Raw genomic sequence first — 19,354 nt, 5'->3', positions numbered from 1 at the left:
GGTGCTGTGCTGAGACGAAAAATTGTTATAAATAGAGGAGTATCGAGGTGGAACGAAGCCAGTGAAAGAAGACAATGGGATTGTTTCCATTCTGTCTACCCTTCTTATCACTATATAAAAAGCCAGGCGCCCTCCCATGAGCTCGTCATTCTTTTCTCATCATCAACGCAACAAACCCACACAACTAACTACTTACACAAACCTTCACAACTCACAGCCTTACCTTCAAAGCTATTACTAACCTCACATCACCCAAGATGTGTCTCTTCCGACAGGGTCTCTGGCTTTGCGGGTGCCCCATTCATCCTGCGCCCGTTTTGGTTAATCGCTGCCGCCTTTATCACATTGGTATAAGCTGTGAAATCCTTAGAATCGAACAGAGGACGTTTGATTGTCCTTGCCGAGCTCATAGACATGAGTATAGGTATGTGGAAAGGAGGTAAGTGAGATTCAAATCTCCCTGGTGGAGATTTTGTTGGTGAGAATAATACACACTCTTTTATAAGCCCCATTTATTTTGCTTTCTAATCTTGATTACGTGGATTAACGGTGTGAAATTGTATATGAATGGTATTTCCCTTGGACTCGGGAGCGCTGAAACAATTCATCCCTCGGAGTCCTACTACAAGAACAAAGCCACTGGAATAGGCCATTTGATGACAATTTCTTGTTCCTGTAACAAAGAGAAAATTGGGAAATAAGATAGACAGACTACTCTCATGCTGAAATGGTAAAAGTATGTATATATATGTATATGTATGTATGTATGTATGTATGTATGTATGTATGTATGTATGTATGTATGTATGTATGTATGTACACATGTTTGCTAAGAATGAATATCTCGAAGCTGGCTGGTCACACGATCAATGCTGAGAGACGACCATCGTTAAGGTCTTCTTCGTTTTCACTTTGGGCACTCACTCCTGTCTGTCAAATAAATCATGGATAGAAAGAAGGAAGATAGGGCATTCGTTGTGCTTCATCCACACACACAAATAAGTCAGTCATGTAAAAGACGGATAACCAACCAGCAGGCAGATCTCTCTCTTTAGCCTGCTTCGAGAGACACAGTTGATCGATGGATAGGATAAAACCCTTCAATGTGTCTTGGCTGGCTGCTTATTTATCTCTGAAAGCCTATCTTTCTGTAGCAATTTCATACTTCCTTCCGTCCAAAATATGCCAGTCAGGTTGATGGTAGGTAGTTTGTATGTCAAATGAAACTCAATCACTCACTTTCCGAATTTGAAACCAACGATAACTTGAAGTTTTCACAGGAAAAAATTATTTTATTGATGTATGTATAATCAGCAACAACCTCCACCAGGGAAGTTTCCACTTACCTACCCAGATTCCGTTCCGGACTTATCTCCCCAGCACTCTCACTTTTGCAGGCTCCTTACACCCTCCAACTTCCCATCTGCCTAGCCAAATCCTCAATCTCCTGGCACCTCGAGCAGAGCCAGCCCCTATTCTTGGGTCTGACCGTATCGCCGCTGCAGCGGCCAGTAGTGGAATAGGAGTGGCAGTTCATGATAAGCTTCTGAGGCTTATCAGAAGGGATGCCGCAGTGGCAGTAAAGTTTCTCCCAGAGGCACATCTTGGGTGATGATGTTGGGGGGTTTTGTTGGGTAATGTCTGCAAAGTGAGAGTGAGGAGGGCTGTTTAAGTAAGTTTTTGATGCTGATGATGAGGAAAATGGAACGAGAGGAGGGAGGGATGAAGGGGGCTTTTATACTGTCTTGGGAAGTTGGGGATAATTAGGTTGTTTAGTCTGTTTCAAGCGGGTAATTCTACTGACTTGTGAACAATGTATTGCTCACGCTACTTCCATTGCATAAATGTGTTGTCCAGTCCGCCTCAATAGCATTGTCCATGTTCTTCCGTCCTTTGTGCCCTTGCGCGTGGAACAAACAGCATCCTTTGTCCTCAATCCCAACCATACGCACCGTCTTGCTCCCAGTTCGAGTCCGTGATTGATCACACTCTCATGTGTATCTGTTAATTCATTTGAGGTAAGTTTCGTCGCAGCAAGAGCAAAACCTCGAAATTACATCATCAACCTCAACCTAGCGGTGGGCCGAAAAACTATCCCAATGGAAGACCAGCATGTGCGCACACAAGCACATTGATTGAACGTCTATCAGTAGTTACTTTTACATCTTAACAAGCAATTAATCAGGACCATATTTTCTAGTGAAAAAAAGATAGAATATATTAAGTACATTAACATAGACGTCTCCTCCACGGAGACTCTGCACTTACCTTCTCACCTACTTAATTAGTACGGTTAGCTTGGGCAAATCGGGCTGTGGTTATGAGTATAAGTAAATTGTGGTTGATGATGATGATGAGAAAAAGGAAGGTTGGGAATATCGACCAAAAACCGTCATATATACTCCCCGCAGTGAAGATACTGTGAGGTTTAGACAGCAGCATTGTTAACAGTTCATAACTTTTATCCCCTTCCCCTCCCAAAAAATGCGGTGCTCCCCTCACACTACTCTTGTCACAACTCTTTATGTCTGTCTGTGATCAGCACACCGAACAATCCCCAACCCTTCTTCCACTTGCTTACCTTTCCCTAGGTATCCATCCCAATCCCAGCCAAAATTCCACGTGGTCTTCCCACCGCCACCGCCGCCGCCGCCGCCTTCCCTCCCAACCGGCATGTGTATGTGCACTCGCTCGCATACATGCTGCTGCTGTGCGCCGCAACCTCACACCTGCAGGTAAATCATTCCACCCAACCACACCCATCACCAAAAATAGATTTATTTTTAGCAACACCCATCCCCACTCCACCACCACCACCCACCCCATCGCCCGCAGAGCCGCCGACCTCCCTGGGATCGTTGTAGTATGTGTCCCCCACCCTTCCACACTCTCTACTTGCATATTGGACTATCAATCCGACGGCATATACGATTGTACGTACATACTACCCATCCCATTTACCCTCCAAGGTAGATAGGTAGGTAGGTAACAACCACCCCACCCGGTAGACTCAGGTGGAGGAATAGGCCATGCGATGAGTTGAACAACAGCTTAGCTAAGTAAGGTGTAGCTAAGCGGTAGACATATCATCCGCAGCTCCCCGTCCCTGGCGCCCCCGTCAGCCCTACGGCTCGCAACTTCTGCTCCGCCTCCATCTCCGATATGCTTCAGGGTACAGTCGGGTCAGTTGTCTAGGCCATGCTTCCCCTGCTCGGTGGTCAGAGCTCCCCACAGAGCCTCAACTTCTGCCTCAACTTCTGCCTCACTGCTGCTTTGACCGGACTGACATCATCCCTCGGCCGAGCTCCCCGACACTTCATCCTCACTGTCAAAAGGGGAAAGGCCTTGCATGTAAAGCTCCAAGTTGCAAAATATCTTCTTTATACCACACTCCTAAATCACCGCTAGAAACTTAATTTTCCCCAAGTACAAAAAACGCTAGATAATCGTTCATTGCGATTCATCCATATCCCCCCCCCAAATCTCATCATAGCCTGTCCTGTCGCGTCCAGTTTTAACAATACAAATAAACGCCTTGAAAATGCCCGCCAAATACAGAGTAGAACCCTATAATAGAATAAGTCTGATAGAAGAAGATAAAAAGAAAAGAAAAAAACCGGGTTACACGGTATCCAACAACAAGAAGAATGAAAAACACAAAGTATGGTACATGAAAGGATGTTCAAACATGCCTTGCCGCTCAAGAATCAACCTTTACACGCTTCGCATCTCCGCCAATATCAACATGTTGCTCAGGCCCGTGCCCGTTGCCGCTAATCTCGGGGCTTTTCCGCTTCTGCGGGACCGGGTCGTCCCTCAGAAAGGACGGCCCGGTGCTCACCACGGGCGTAGCAAAATTTAGTGGACTGGGCAGCGTGTTGCTGTCACTTCCACGAAAGTTCCACTCGGGGTAAAAGCTGCTGGGACTTGGGAGAAACTCATTCGTCATAAATCGAGATGGGAGCGCGGAAACAGGGGTATCAATGTTCATCGAGTTGTTTGGGTGAGAAGCGGGAGGAGGTCGGGCAAACGGGTTCGGTGGGCCGGTTGCGCCTGCTGAGAGGAGCGAGGAGGCGGATGGGGAAGGGGGCGGGAGAACAACCGACTCGGGTCGCCTCGAGGGTTGTGAGGTGGCATCCGTCGTGGTTGTTGTGTTGCGGGGAGAAGCCGATTCGGCCGTAGCACTCCCGCCATCAGACTCGTCGGGGATTTGCACCTTTAGTCGTGGCCGAGATATGCTTCCGATGCGCAGACTATTGGACCGGGACGGTGGCGTAAACACAGTCTCGGGGATGGACGATAGCGAGCCATTTCGCTTTATTTGTGGCTGGGCTTGGGTGTTGGAACGTTGGAGATGTGGCGGCGAGTTTGTGGTCCCATTCTTTCCCATGTCCAATGAAAGCGATCGGTTGCCCTGCGGCTCCGACTTTACTTCTGGGTGAAATGCTGCCAAGTGTTGCGAGAGAATAGATCGGTTTTCATCAATAGGCGTAAAGATGCTGCCACCCTTGCGCGGTGGTGCCTTTTTGATGGCGGTGTCCAAAAGAGGCGGCTGTCGGGGTCTGTCGACAAGTTCAGGCTTTGCCATGGTCTCTACAGGGGCTGGCGGTTGGGGCTCCTGGGGAGGTGGCCGGATCTGTGGCAGTTCGTGCGATGGTGGAGGGGCCAGGTGTTGCTGAGGTTGAGGTGGGCTTTGCATGGGATGCATCTGTGGTTGCGGCGGACTAGGGACCATGTGTGATGGCATAGTGCGAGGAGGAAGCTGAGCTGGCAATTGGTGAGGCAGCTGTGGTGCCTGAGGTCGAGGGGGAGACACTGAGTGACGCGGTGCTGGTGGCCCTTGTGCCTGCGGTGGGTAGTTGGGCGGAACAGACGATCTTCTTCGCTCTTCGGCAAATTGTTGCATTTGTTGCGCGTGCGGTGGAGGGCCAGGGTAAGGATATTGCGGTGGCAGGCCATGAGAAGCATTAGGAGGCATATTGGGTGCATTATGAGGGTTGTAGATAGCTGGCTGGGGCATGAAAGCATATCCGTTCACTGCCTGAGGGGGAGGGCCTTGCGGACCAACTTGAGGACCACCCATTGGTCCCATTCTTCGGATGTCATTGCGTGATGATGGCCGCGATCCCATCTGAGGAGGCTGAGGAGTATGGCCTCGAGGCCCTGGGCCAAACATGCCATTTGGAATAGGGGGTGACGCTGATGGAGTGTGGTGTCTGATGTGTGGGGGGAACTGAGGTTGCGCCTGGAAGTGAGGATGGAGCATTGGAGCGTCCATCCCGTCTCCTTGCGGTGGAGTGCCGTTTTCGTCATCCTCCTCCTCGTCATCGGCACCGCCATTGAAGTCGGATGGGCCCTTGTGCTCATTTGGACCGCCGTGCTGTTGCGACATGTCAGCCAAACTCTCCAAGACAGGGGATCGGAATTTGAAACATACATAGGTGTACCGCGTGATCAGGTCGCGCATGTCGCAGGATGAATACTCGTAGAGCTTCTTATTACTGCCGAAAATGAACACGGCCACATCTACAGAGCAAAGCACGGATAACTCGTGCGCTTTCTTGAAGAGACCACCCTTGCGCTTCAAAAAGGTGCTGTTGCGCCAGAATTGCATGGTCAGCGACGGGATCTCGGCAGCGCTGGGATTTTCGGGAATAGCTTACACAGAGCGATTTCTGTCATCCTTGATAGCCTTGATTTCAATCTTTCTGCGTCCCATCTTGTCGACTGAGTATCGGCAAGTGTGTGGGAGTGAGAGCTGCTAGAGGGAGCGAAAGGCGTCGCGATGCGACACGATCGCAACGGTGCTCGTGGCAAAGGACAACGAACAGCCTCTCTTCGTCGGCGACAAAGAAAGATGATGGTAGTTCGGACAGGGCGCACTGGGCGACGTCGTCGTCGACGATCGGTTTGGCGACGAGTCCACCGGTATGCAGGGTCGAATGGCTATCCTATCTGTGGATAGCTTCGAAGTGGGCGGATGGTGGAGATGGGGTCTGGGGTATGTCGACCTGGGGCTGGTCTCTGGTGCTCCGTGAAGCCGTGAAGCGTGAACACAACGGGCCGCGACAATGGCGATGAAGGGCGGTCCAACGTCTTTTTGTGCCTTCGGAAGTGGCAGCCGTGGTAGATGTCGATGGGCCGACGTCAATTCCTTTGTTCTGGGCCAGGGTCGCAAAAGATACGTACTCGACGCAACTTGCGGCGTTCGATGTCAGTTCGAGAGAGAGATCCAAAAATAGAACTTGGGGGATGGGGAGGAGAAAAGGGCAGAGAAGCTCTACATGGCTTGGCAGCCCTCTCGGAGACGCACCGTATTGGCCGGATGCCCGTACAGGAAACAGGGTCGGCCAATTCGGACTTGGATGCCATGCGGCCGCACTGTGCAGTAGTCTGCTGTAGTCTGCTGTAGTCCATCTATCCAGCAGATGATTCAATATCCAGGAACCACAATGAAGGAACGGCAATGGGGAACGGCTTTGACGACAAAAGATGCCTCTAGCCAGTGCTCCGTTGTTCCCAGAGATGTCAGATCTGAGACGTGGTGTAGACTCGAGCTTTCATTCACATTGACAGTGAACAAAGACGGGGACGAGCCCTGGAGGGCTCGACGGGGGTCGAGTGCTGGGCACCGGGGATACGTACTTTTCTGTAGGCTTTTGCTGGTTGCTGCCAATCAACCAATATACCCGAATGGAACTCCAATGCCATATCAACCACTTCGGCTCAAATGAGTAGTGCAGCACATATTGAAATGGTCCCATCGCTCCGGTTGGTGAAAATATTCGTTTACAGGGTTTTGTATCGCTCCTCCTCTTCCATCATTTTCCCCAGGTTGTGATGATTCACAGCAAAGCGATGCGACACCATCAGCCCCAAACCACCATTCCTCAAACGGTGGAGTTGCACCGTGCACGAGTTCCAGGTTGGTGCACAGGTTCGTTTTGGAGCTCCCAGGCTGGCCGAACCCCTCCTTCCCGGTTCGGCTGTCATCATCAACTTCAAACATTCAAGCAGAGAACCTGGAAAGAGGAGGAATGTCTTCCGCCTCGGGCTCTTGTGACAGTCTCTTTCGAACGAACCCACGGAACCGGTTGATGAGGGGTCCTGCTCTGGAACAAGAGGTCCGTTCCAGCTTCGGGAAAGAAGCCACCGTACCATCATCAACAAATTGATTGCTTCAACCAACCTGCAGCTCAACCCCCTCCAGGCCAAGACTTCGTTATCGGGGTGGGATCGGGACCATTCAGACCAGTACCGAAGCCATGTAGCTCCGGATCTAACCTCGATCTCGTAGTCGACGTTGAATTCAACGTCTGGGCATCCCCAGCGACCCAGGAACACAGGCACTCGACCGCAAAAGTGAGGGGCAGAAAGCAACGCCAACGGCACTGAGGGTCGTGGTTCCTGAACCCTGTCCGCCCAGCAATGCAACCTGGTGCTCTGCCGTCCGTGATTGGTGAGCGTCAATTTTGCCCACTTTGCTCGTAAGCGCCGCAAGAGGTGTTGAGTCTTGATGTGGGCTAATTAGTTACGTTTCTATTCTTAGACAAGACATCTGATTCGCTGCTCAATCTTCAAATCTGTCCGCCTTTCTGTTGTCACCGACTTGACACCGACTTGCTCATAGCAGTTGCAGCTTGGCATATCAACATCTTTGTAGCCATCATCACCTTGACGGCAGTTCGTCACACGCGTTGCTCTGCTGCTTCGAGAATATCCGTAAGCGGTGCGTCTTCGCATCTTTCTCCCGCAAATGGGAGGCTTCCCCGCCATCACCAGCACTCCCGTCCCATTCCATCCGAGCCCAGACGGTTGAACCTCTCCAATATCGACCCAGAGCTCCGGTTCGCAACGTTCGGCGGTTAACACAATGATAAACATAGCAAAAATAAGCTTTTCGATACTTTTCTGTTGATCCCCGGGTATGCACTCTGCACACCGTCCCCATTGTCATCACCACCTACCAGATCACTTCATCAGCTAGCCTCGTTTATCACATTGTTGCTATAATCTATTTTCCTGTCATCCAAACCAGGGACATCATCACCAACTCTACCACATGCATACATCTTGAGTCTCACCAGTCCTCAGCCAACCATCATTCCATCTATTCAATATATCACCGTTGTGTGTACCCACTTCTGATGAACCCATTCCCCTTTCTCACTGTCACCCATCTCCAAAAACCCTCCCCAACTGCAACCCACACATGATGTACGTGATATTGTCTCCCCTCCCTCTCTGCCCCCAAACTTAGATCTCCCCCAATATCCCAAATAAAGAGATCTGTGTACAAGAGATTGTCAGGTAGCGAAGCCCAGTCGAGTGCCGATTGGGACGGCAGCGCGTCTGTCGTCAAGACCAGGCAAGCGCAAGCGCCGACTTACGCCATCACCCCCCCTTTTGATATGCCGGGCACACGGGACGTGTGCAAGCAAGATGACGGCACGAACAAGCCTTCATTCTCTTTAGACTGTGTGTGGTCTCCAGCATGTATGTAAATCACGAGATCAACACCCCGTTTCCCTCATGCCACTTGGCAGCATAAGCCTACAGAATCCAGACCTTGTTCACCTACCCAGCCTTACACTGACGAACCGCCGGGTCAATGCATGGCCCAAGGCGAGACCCAACAACACAAGAGTTCGGAGCCGGCAGGCATGACATTGTGTAGAGGACTTGACCAGGAAGACAGGCCGGGCTGGCCTCAGTAGGCCACAACAAGGATGGCTGAACCAACCGGCCGGTTGTCTCACCTCCCGTAAGGCGCAGGGCCAGGTGGAAAGGCCGTGTGGTCCGAAGATCGTTACTGCGGGCCCGGAGGTTTAGTCTTCCTGTCGACCGACTGAGTGGCTGGCTGGCTGGCTGTGAGGAGGTTTTGGGCCAATGAGGTGTTATATTTCTCGGCAGCCCTATCTGGGTGCCATATCTACGTCTCAGACAGCCAGTCTACTCCCAGAAGAGCGACAATGCGGGAGGTTGTTGACTGTCAAGACTGCGTTCTTGAATATGCCGTCATACCTACCTTCTCTCCCCAAGTATAGGACCCAATATATCCTCCCGGTCAGCATCAACGAACCAACAACATATGGCATGCATACAACTACCGGGATTCAGGGGGGCAGATCTCCAAATCTGTTCTATCCCAGGAAACCTACATGAGCAAACAATTACTGATCGGAATGTGGGCGCCCATCTAAACGCCAGGATTTTGGTGGCCGTTTAATCTATCACCCCTCCAAAGATCCCCAAGAGCCTTACCCCAATGTACACACTTCTCAGGCACAGCTTTGTCAACTCACGTTGCCGCTCACAGACAGAACCGAGTGAATACCTACTCACAAAATAAATAGCAAGCCAACCCCCACATTTCAACAAATCTTGGTACCCAACCGGTTGCTTTTGTTCTCTTTTTGGATTGTGCACACTGGATATCGTTCTTGTAAGCTGACAGCGGTTCTTGACAGTCCAGGTTCTTGTGTAACTACCACCCGCCATCACCTCCCCCCTCCCCACACACACATACCTTACATCACCCGCTCATAAACATAGAATCTATATACCGCCCTGTTAAGCACCCATTTTTGGCATCATGACCAACCTAACGTGACTTCACCTCACATCCACTCACCGGCGTTTAGCCATCTCCAATTCTTTTCTTCTCAACCCTCAAACTGGGTACTCCAACTTACCCCTTTCCTTGGCTCTCCTGATTCATTGTCACCAGCAAGGCCATGTAACAGATAGATTGGTCACCACTCATCCAAGTCCCGTGATAGGGCTGGTACGTATCGCATTCATTATACACGATTTCCATAATTATGTACACTGCAACAACCTCCACTAACATCAACACGCTCTCTCTTGATATCCCCAGCTTAACGCCCTTTCATCCTCAAACTGCGAAACCTCCCCCCACCTCAAGACATAGAGCGCCAGATCCTAGCCCCCTCAATGCAGTTGAAAAGACACTCTCCTTGAACGCCATGACCTTTTAGTCTCGTCCCCTTGGTAACGCCAAATGTAATGTAGACCGAGCCGCCCACCTTCTTTTTCCCAAAACCGTGAAACCCCCACCCATCCCTAGATACCCATTGTTGTCCCTCCTCAAATTACCGAGTACATCAATCAAATACCAAACGCCTGCGCAAATAAAAGGGGTATGATGTAAGTAAGTAAGACTCAAGCGAGAAACCGATCCCCCCTCAAAATACTCTGCTGTATCCCCACACAAACCTCCATGCCTCCTCCCGTAATCTCCTTCCTGGCCAGTAAACCGGGTTGGCGTGTCTTGCGTGCCAAAGGTCGATGTTGGGTACGTCGCAGATAGATCGGTTGCCCAACTGCCGTACAGTCTCCTGCCTCAAGGACCATGATCGATAGCTCCAAATTAGAACTGCAAGTTTAGCATACCAACCCCCGCACCGCACCGCGGCGCCTCCCACCCCTACCCCCTTCATCTCGGCCCAACGGCGGGAGACACTCCTCTCTTCAAAGAATGAAACTGGCCGCAACAGGCGCGTCGCCAGATGCAAGTCCAGCAGCGTCGTCGGGGTTCTGCTCGCGGGGTCGAGACCCATTGAGAAGCGGGCAGAGCCTTTTGGGGGTTAAATGTCAGCCAAGTGTTACGTAAACGCAAAGCATGAAGTTGTTGACAGTAAGAAAAGACAAAAGAAAAAGAAAAAGTAAAAGAAAAGAAAACTTGTGAAATCATGACTCGCAGCTCTTCCACGATCATATCGGCGGTTTACGTCTCCTTAGACCACGCCTTTCTTGGGTTGCTGACCAGACTCCTGTCAAAGCAACATCATAAGAGCCCAAACTTCACCACTGGGAAGCATCGGTGAGCAGCTTGCTCCGCTGCGTATCCAGCTCCCGCTCTTTGCGAGCAGTCGGACAATTCCGCGGCTTGCGCTTCTTCTTCGGCTTCGCCTTGGGCTGCTCCACTACCTCCTCTTCCTCCTCCTTCTCCTCCTCCTCAATCTCCTCCCAGAGCTCCTCATCGTCGAAAGAATCACACAAGGGGCTGGGGCATACACACTTCTTGTTGGTTTTGATATGGCCGACCTGGCCGCAGTTCGCGCACTTCCTCGTCGTGCCCGGGACCTTTTCTCCGCCGGGACCGGGTGAATCGGGGCCGTCGGCGCCGCCTTCCTTCATGCGCTGCTGAAGATCCTTCTGCTTGGTGCGTTTGGCTGTTCGGATCTTGTTCTTCTGTAGACGCTCGAGCTCAATCGCAGCTCTGCCAAAACGTGTTAGTTTCCGTGCACTGCAATGGTAGGTTGATACTAACTTTTCAAGAATGAGCGTATCGGTTTCCTTGTCTCCGGTAAGCTTGATATTGTCAAAGCTACAGATATCATGTCAGCAAAATCCAGGTTGAATTGACTGTTTCTGAGGACAGCAACATACTCGATCTTCTCCATGGCTTGTTGGCGCCTCCTCTTCAGGTATTGATTGATGACCACGGGGTCGTGAACGATCTCTTCAACAGTTTTAAGCTCGCCGTTCTCATCCTTGATTTGCCGGGTGATCTTCAGCTTTCTGCCACCACCCACAGCGCTGGCATGGCTCTGACTGATCTGGCTGACGCCATCGGGGACGGCCGGGCGGGAAGGAGCCTGACTCTGGGTGTTGAAGCGATCATCCTCGTCTTCCTGTGCCAAAACATCGTCGTCATCGTGCTCCTGCGCATCCTGCAGACTTTCTCGCTGGCGGTTCCAGATATCCTTGAGAGCTTCACTGTACAGCGTGTCTTGGTTCTTGACGTTGTACATGTGCCCGCCGTTAGCCTTCCGTTGTCGCTCTATGGCATCGGCGGATGTAGCATTGGGACCTTGAAGCTGCTCTAGGAAACCACCCTTCATCGAGGTGCGGAGGTAGCTGACGCCGAGACCTTTGCCCGTCGGGTCTCCCGCACCGTGAACAGCGATCATGGCTTTGCCATGGCTCGCATCAATGAAAGCCTTGGTGAGCCTCCACGGCGCCATTTTATTAGCAAGTGCATCCGGAGGTAGCTCGTCACCGGCTTCATTCTCATCGTTGACCATGCTGTCATTAACTTCATAGCCGCCGTTCTCGAGTTCGTGTGCGCCCACCTGCATGGCATCCAACAGGCAGACCTCTTCAGGCCTAACAAGCGACCGGATCTCGCTTTCCGGCAACATTTCGTCGCCTTCCTTAAGCGTCCAGTTGCGCTGCTCCTTGCGGAAGTCTAAAAATTCCTTGAGCTTCTGACGGTTCTGTGACTCGTTGGACTCGGCGACGTGCTTTGTGATATCGCTGAGCGTGACATTGTCGCTGTTCCTGAGCAGGCGATATGAAACCATCTTGAGGCGGTTTTTGGCAATGTTGGTCACACGCCGGGAGTGAGGTCCTGGCACTTCCATCGAGGGAAGAATCTGACCGACGACAAAAAGATGATCAATGTTGCGAATGTACCAGCTCGCCCCTGATTTGCCGGTGGAGCTGCGCCCGACGAGGAAATCAGTCTTTCTCGGGCTGTGCTTGAAGATGGGGGCTCGGAACATCTGGTTGTGAAGAGTAGGCACAGTTTCACCCGGATGTACCTGGCCAACCATGGCAAACGGAGACCGGTCCTCAGGCATCAAAACACAGTTCTCGCCGAGCTCCCTCTTCTCTCCCTTAGAGTTGGAGTCAGTGCCCTTTGAGCGACGGTAGTAGTTGATGATCTTTTGACCCATGCCGAAGTTGGAAAGTACAATGGGAACCTCCTCGCAGTACTCCAGTAGTACAGCGGTGGAGCTGTCGTTCATTGAGAGATCGGCAGATGTCCTGAAGGCCTCTGGAATCTTCTTGGCCCTCATCAACTTGCGCTTTGTAGGCTGAGGCTTGGAAAACCTGATGAGATGTTGACCATCCTTCTTTGGATGGAATTGCGGCCGGTGATAACTGTGCGGGTCGCTGGCAGTAAGCTTGACCTTGTAATATGGCCAAGACAGCCGCTGGGCAGGCATACTGTGCTCAACGGGAATGGGCGCCAACGTCGCGCGAACCTTGCTCTGAGCGTTTTCCTTGAGAGCATCGTAGGCCTGGTCCGAAGAAAAGTTGAATCGTTGGGTCAATTCGCGGCCAAGGCGTCCATTTGCCAGGCGGACCGTCTTGTGTTGGGTCTTGCGTCTCTTGGCGGCTCGTTCTGACGACTCGACATCATCCACAAGAAGGAACGGGTCGTTCATGTCCAGTATGACGCGCTTCCCGAGCTTGGAGGCAGCTTGTTCGTAATTGTCAAAGTTCGGTGCTGTAAAGGTTGGGATAGGCGGGAGGCCTTTTGGTATCTCCAGCCGCCGTTTCTTCGAGGCAGGCTGGTTATCCAGAAACATTCTATCCCACTCGTCGTCTTCGTCATCTTCGTCAGGCTCAGACTTAATGTGCCTGTCTTCAGTGACGGAGTCGACCTGGTTTTGGCTTTGGAGTTCGGCAAGCCCGACGACGCTGTCCCAGTCATCGCACACAAGGGCGATGTCGCGCAGGGTGTACCCACCTATTTTCTCATCGCCAGACTCCCCATCGTCCACGCTGAACACCTCAATATCGGCTTGCTCCAGGGGCTCATACTCCTCTAGAGACCACAGACCGCGCGCCTCGGCATCTCTGATCCTCTGAAATACCGAATACATGGCAGTGCCGGGAATTCTGAAAAGCTTCTCCTGATCGGCCTCCAAATCCAAGCTCAGTTTGCTCGGCACGAGGTGCTTGGGAGGCTTCAGAGGTTTCTTGGAGATCCAGGTGGCAACTTTGGGGCGCAAAAGTTCGTTCCAAGGCAGAACAGCGTTCTCCTTGAACCCCGGGTAGGCTTGCTTGACGGCTTCCACGAGATTCTCAGCAGGGGCCGGAATGTTGGGATCTTGGTTGGTTTCGTCCAGGCCAGGGTCATGATCAAAGTCGAAGTTCATGGCCCGCAGTTCCTCCAGCGACTTGGCAGGCTCGTCAATATCCATACCGTCTGCATCAGGAGCATTGGAATCGGCGTCGTTATCGTCGTTTAGTCCGTCAGCGGGTTCCGGGGAGGACCTGAAGCCGGCGTCACCAAAGAGGTCGTCCTCATCGTCATTAACGTCCAAGGGCGGGCCCGTCGCTTCCTCCTCCTCGGGCAGGTCATCTTCGTCACTCAAATCCATGTCTTCAAAGTCGATAGCATCGTCGGCTTTGTCGGCCTGGTCGATGGCGCCGCCTGATGCGACATTGCCGATAATGCCATTGAGTTCGCCGTCCTCAAAAGCGTTGTTGATCTTCTTGATGGCGGCTTCGTCACGGGCCTCGACATCAGCCCAAGCCTCGTCGTTAAGATTGGCAAAGTCGAGTTCGTCGACCGCCATGGTGTCAGTGGTAGCGGTTGGAATATCGGGAATGGGATGGGTTTGTAGTGAGAGGGTTTGGTGAGGTGCGAGGTCGCAGCTCAGGTCCTCGTTTGGAATGCGCTGGATGGTACACGGCTATCTCATCGTTTTGAGCGCCGGCGACCTAGAGTTTGGCTGCCCTCGAGTGCCGTGGCAGGGTCGGAAGCCTGGGGAAAGGTGAATCACGATTTGGCGATGTGTGGTTGCGATTTGTCTCCGCTGGCCTCGCTGCCTTTGTTAAGTCGCGGCGGACGGGAAGCAAAGTCGCGCCAAGAATTAGCTTCGCAGGCAGGGGCCTTCCCCAGCTTCGCTTTCAGGTGGGGCTTTGAAGGTCGGTGCCGAAAACCTGGGCTGGTCTTTTTGGTTTGGAGTCTGTGCTTTTGACGGGCAGTCTTGGTCGAAGGGAGGTACGTTGTAGAAAAGAAGGAAAAGCTAGGTGTCCTGACAGTTAAAAATTTCTGTGGTGGCTTCTCCGTCGGAAGAATCAATGAGCTGGTGTGGGCAGGCAAACTGCAATGGAAATCCATCAAGGTACAACAGCTCACTGAGGCAGGCTTTCAGTGGTTGTACTTGCCAAGGCTGCCTTCCATGCCCCACTGTTTTCTCTTAAGAGCAGGAACGCGCCGTCTTGCAGCTCTGCGCCCACCCCTCGTAATTCGAGAAGCTCAATCATTCTTCACGCGACTGGTTCCATCTCTGTCGCCTGCAACTTACTCCCAACAAACCTAAAATCTCATCTTTCACACACCATCACTGATTCCACACAGATTCAATTGATAGCTACAGAGCCCATCATCATATTATACGACATCACAACTTACAACATGGCACAACAACCGCTCCCCTCGTCGGTACAACCGACAGACGTCTATGGCGGAGGTATGCTCCATCATCTGCTACCCCCAGTAGGAGCGCACATGCTAACAATTCCGCCCCTTCAGACGAAGTCTCTGCCATCGTCCTTGACCCAGGCTATATCAACACCCGTGCCGGCTTCGCGGGCGAAGAAATGCCTAAGCAGGTTCTCCCTTCGTTCTACGGCCATATCACCTCCAATCGCGATGTCTTCGGCGACCAGGCAATGTATCCCCGTGCTGACTTCGAGATCCGCAATTACATGAACCGCGATAGCGTCGTGGAGGACTGGGATGCCGCCACCAAGATCTGGGAGCATGCCCTTGTCAACCGCCTGGGCATCCCCCGCCCAACCCCGCCCAGCAAAAACGGCCTGAACAACAAGCCCAAACCAGCAGCCGAGGGCGAAGATGTGGAAATGGCCGACGAGGCTGATTTAGACGAGACGGAAAACTACGAAAAGCCCATGGCGGAGAATCCGCTGTTGATGACAGAGGCGGCGTGGAACTCACCAAAGCAGAGGGAAAAGGCCATTGAGATTTGCATGGAGAATTGGGCGTGTCCTGCGTTTTGGCTGAGCAAGACCCCGGTGCTGGCTGCCTTTGCAGCGGGGAAGGCGACAGCCTTGGTGTTGGACGTGGGAGGGTCTAACACCAGTGTCACGGCGATTTTTGACGGCATGGTGCTGAAGCGGAGCGTCCAGCGGTCGCCTGTCGGCGGTGTATGGCTCAGCAGCCAGATCAGGTCACTCTTTGAGGCCAGCGAGCCCAAGGTGGAGGTTGTGCCTACTTTTATGGTGGAAAACAAGAAGCCGGTGGAGGCTGGGCAACCTGCTGACGCCAGACTGAAGACTTTTGATTTCCAGATTTCACCCTCCTTCAGGGCCTATGAGGAGGAGAGAGTCTTGAAAGAGTTCAAGGAGTCTGTGGTAGAGGTTTGGAGGGGCCCTGGGAGATACCTCGCGCCAGGAAACGAGGACTACGCCAAGAACCTGCCTGGCCGTGTGTTTGAGATGCCAGATGGCAGCAATCAGATGTGGCGCGAGCAACGCTTCAAGGTTGCCGAGGGCATGTGGGACGACAACGCTGCCTTCCCCGGCGCCACCGAGGAAGGAAAGATCACCAAGGCCCAGACTGTGCCCGGCTTGATCAAGGCAGCACTCGACTCCATCGACGTCGACGTTCGACCTGCCCTTTTGGCCAACGTTGTCGTTACCGGGAGCACAAGCTTGTTGCCAGGGTTCACCGACCGCCTGAACCACGAACTTACAGCCATGTTCCCCAGCGTTAAGGTCAAGCTTCACGCCGCCGGCCTCAGCAGCGAGAGGCGGTTCGGGGCCTGGATAGGTGGCAGCATCCTCGGGAGTTTGGGCACATTCCACCAGATGTGGATCTCACGAAAGGAATACGAGGAGAACGGGCCTGGGATCGTGGAGAAGCGCTGCAAGTAGGGTGGTCGGCCAACCCGACTTTGATGGAGAGGAAGGTGAAGATGTCAGAAAAAAGCTCGCAACGGTGTATGCTTGAAGGTAAGCGAAGCCCTGGAGGAGGAGGAAAAGAAGACGAAGGAGGTCGAGGAGGAGGAGAAAAGGAAGTGGAAAAAAGTCAAGGAGGAGAAGAGGCAAGCAGGGAGGAGGGGAAGGGGAAGAGGAAGAAAGTGGCTGAGGAGGAGGAAAAGAAGTAGAGGGATGAAGCACCTCCAAGGGGGGGTGGCGTAAGGGCGTAGGGGTAAGGGTAGGGCATGCGTTGGCGTTATGTGAAATTTGAGTGAGCCAAGTGAAAGAAAGGGGGGGTATATTATTCCGGGGGCACCTCTCTTTGATCGAACGAGGAGTCAGCGTAGGGGAAAAGACCGTGGTCTCTAAAAAGGTCCAGCGCTGGTTTTGACTGTTGTTTCATTTCAGGTGCTCAACGAGCCTTGTTCTGGGTTTTTAGTTCTTAGAAAAAAGTACGGCAAAGTATTGTATGCTCCCTCTCATCGACACTTGGTTTCGTGATCACAATCTCTACCTACCATCCCCTCCACCTAGGCCAAACATCCACCACCTCGTCCTCCCTCCCCTTGCTCCTACTGTCTACAATCAAATACCAATCAAAGCACGCGCCCGCGATGCAGCTGTGATTAGGCCAGATTCTCACCCTCTGTCCATACTGCAGCGGGATCTCGTCTTCGGGTTTACCATCCCACACCAAGATGCCATGTTCCTGGGAGACTTTGCCCACTTGCCAACCGGGGTGAACACGGGGAAAGTCAGGACCTGGGGTGGGGTTAGAGGTGAGGTTACCGCCCCAGGGCATAAGAAAGCCCCAGCCGGAGTAATCCACTCCGGGGATGCTGCCCTTGTCGGTGACGGGTTCTCTGCCGAGGGCGAGGCAGCCGGCGTTGATGAGGGCTTCGGTGGTGGAGTTTTTGCCGCGGGAGGGGTAGAGGGAGGCTATTTCTGCTAGGACACTGATGGCGATGTCGTCAGCCTTGAGGAGGGAGGAGTCCCGGGCGTGGGTGGCGAGTTGTTGGAGGTCGAGGGTTGAACTTGGGGGTGTTAGCTGAGTACCTAGGAATAGGGGGCAGGGAGGGACATACTAAACCCCGGCGTGGACTTCAAGGCTGAATGGGTTTTCTCTTTTTGACTGGGCGATGATGAATTCTTTTAGTTTCTGAACTGAACTATCACCGTTGTTGTTGTTGTTGTTGTCACCAGATGAGATGATGCTAGGGTGCTGGATGGTGGTTGCGGTAGGTGTCGCACCAACGGAAAGGACTAGCTTATGCCCTGGGCTTCGTTTTCTGATCGCTTCGGCAAAGTCGAGACAGATTTGGAATTCCTGGGCTAGATAGCCCAATGCAGCCCAGTCAGTCCTGGTGCCGTAGCTGTGGCCTGCGTGGATGTACACCCCGTGCAAGACACACTTGTTTTGTTTCTCCGCTTCGAGAACGGCGTCGATGAGGACTTCGGAAGGGTGGCTGCTGTCCCCCTGGGTTGACTCCCCCGTGGCGAAACTGGGAGAGGGCTGTACGCCTGCTCGGTGGTAGCCACCGTCAATCTTGATGAACACCAGAGGGGGGTAAGCACCCGTTGTGTGAGCAATAGTTGCGGCAGAAACGAGTTGGTCAGGGTGGTCAATCATAAGAGAGATGGAATCCGGTCCTAACTGCGCAGATAGATCGGCTAGTCGAGAGGCCGCGGAAGGGAAGAGGGGAAAGGAGAAGAGCACGTTGACTTTTCTCCCCTTGGACTGGTATTCTTTAAGCAATGGGAGGATATTCTCTGCTTCGATGATGGTTGAGACGACAATGTTCACAGGAGTGGACTTGTCATTGCCGACTTGGAGGCGGGTGAGCTCTGTTGTCTGAACAATGTCAACTCATGACCGGCGACTTATTCTCAACGACGATTTATACTTTGTGCGTCTTTATGTGAGCCCGCCAGAGCAGACCAAGTTTCTCCGTGGCTTCCAGCATTCCATTGCAGTTCGTCTCGAGTTTGGCCAGATCGAGGATCACTGATGGGGTGGGGACTTGGTCGAGTGTCTTGCCCACGAATGTGCTTTTGAGCTGCTCCTTGAGGGAGGCATCGGACGTGGGCGACTCCATTTTGCTTGTGTCTTTGAATAGGTTGTGAGGCTCACGAGGTTTAGCTGGTTGGCGGGAAATGCTGGATACGAGGTAGTTGATGTTCATCGGCTTGCCCTCCTTCCCTCCTCCCTGATCGAACGTACCCCACTTGTGACTCCTCAGCCTGCTTACTTACGGATGTTCGGCCTTGCGTGATGTATTATACACAATCGCCCAAACTCTTTATGTGGAATAAACTTGTGCCGACGTTCAATTGCTTATCCTTGCTATTTCCACGACGTTGTGTTGCTGCTGTAGTGGGTGCCCCGCATCTACACCATTATCGATAAATACTCGATGTAATCAATTCCTGCTATTTTCTCAATCAACGCTCGCTATATATTTGGCTAGCTTGACAACTTTAGCCTACTTCGGCCTTGGAACTATAAGAGCATGGAAAGTGCAATATATCGAAGCCCAGAAGAACTTTTATGTCATCCTCAATAGCATCCAACTATCCACAATAACATCAAAGTCCTTCTGCACTTCGCCAAGTTGCTTCCCCTTCCAAGACCGAAGTACGC

At 52.3% G+C, this 19,354-nt stretch overlaps 5 protein-coding genes across 5 annotated transcripts; 1 reads left to right on the top strand and 4 right to left on the bottom strand.

The window, feature by feature from the left end:
* Positions 1-3,476: 3,476 nt before the first annotated feature.
* Positions 3,477-6,672, bottom strand: RLM1 (resistance to lethality of mkk1p386 overexpression). Its single transcript, XM_062907236.1, has 3 exons — positions 5,664-6,672; positions 5,438-5,639; positions 3,477-5,380 (listed from the first exon to the last, which is right to left on the bottom strand). Exons 1-3 carry the CDS (start codon positions 5,717-5,719, stop codon positions 3,701-3,703), a joined length of 1,938 nt encoding a protein of 645 aa, XP_062770165.1. The 5' UTR covers positions 5,720-6,672; the 3' UTR covers positions 3,477-3,700.
* A 637-nt stretch (positions 6,673-7,309) lies between these two features.
* On the bottom strand, positions 7,310-7,884 carry QC763_106595 (uncharacterized protein; the record flags this gene model as incomplete). Its single annotated transcript, XM_062907235.1, has 2 exons — positions 7,310-7,487; positions 7,550-7,884. The coding sequence occupies 2 exons, from the start codon at positions 7,882-7,884 to the stop codon at positions 7,310-7,312; spliced, it is 513 nt and encodes a 170-aa protein (XP_062770164.1).
* A 1,864-nt stretch (positions 7,885-9,748) lies between these two features.
* QC763_106590 (uncharacterized protein) lies at positions 9,749-15,109 on the bottom strand. The gene is made up of 4 exons (XM_062907234.1): positions 11,416-15,109; positions 11,297-11,353; positions 11,045-11,245; positions 9,749-10,600 (listed from the first exon to the last, which is right to left on the bottom strand). The coding sequence occupies exons 1-4, from the start codon at positions 14,340-14,342 to the stop codon at positions 10,495-10,497; spliced, it is 3,291 nt and encodes a 1,096-aa protein (XP_062770163.1). The 5' UTR covers positions 14,343-15,109; the 3' UTR covers positions 9,749-10,494.
* On the top strand, positions 14,660-17,173 carry ARP4 (Actin-related protein 4). Its single transcript, XM_062907233.1, has 2 exons — positions 14,660-15,242; positions 15,305-17,173. Exons 1-2 carry the CDS (start codon positions 15,188-15,190, stop codon positions 16,666-16,668), a joined length of 1,419 nt encoding a protein of 472 aa, XP_062770162.1. The 5' UTR covers positions 14,660-15,187; the 3' UTR covers positions 16,669-17,173.
* Positions 17,034-18,896, bottom strand: QC763_106570 (uncharacterized protein; the record flags this gene model as incomplete). The annotated part of the gene is made up of 3 exons (XM_062907232.1): positions 17,034-17,747; positions 17,799-18,565; positions 18,618-18,896. The coding sequence occupies 3 exons, from the start codon at positions 18,894-18,896 to the stop codon at positions 17,228-17,230; spliced, it is 1,566 nt and encodes a 521-aa protein (XP_062770161.1). The 3' UTR covers positions 17,034-17,227.
* Between the last annotated feature and the right edge of the window lie 458 nt (positions 18,897-19,354).

This window comes from Podospora pseudopauciseta, chromosome 1 (genome assembly GCF_035222475.1).
Source record: "Podospora pseudopauciseta strain CBS 411.78 chromosome 1, whole genome shotgun sequence".
Taxonomy (NCBI): domain Eukaryota; kingdom Fungi; phylum Ascomycota; class Sordariomycetes; order Sordariales; family Podosporaceae; genus Podospora; species Podospora pseudopauciseta.
The sequence above is the reverse complement of the archived record's forward strand: the minus strand, read 5'-3'. Positions and strand labels throughout refer to the sequence as shown.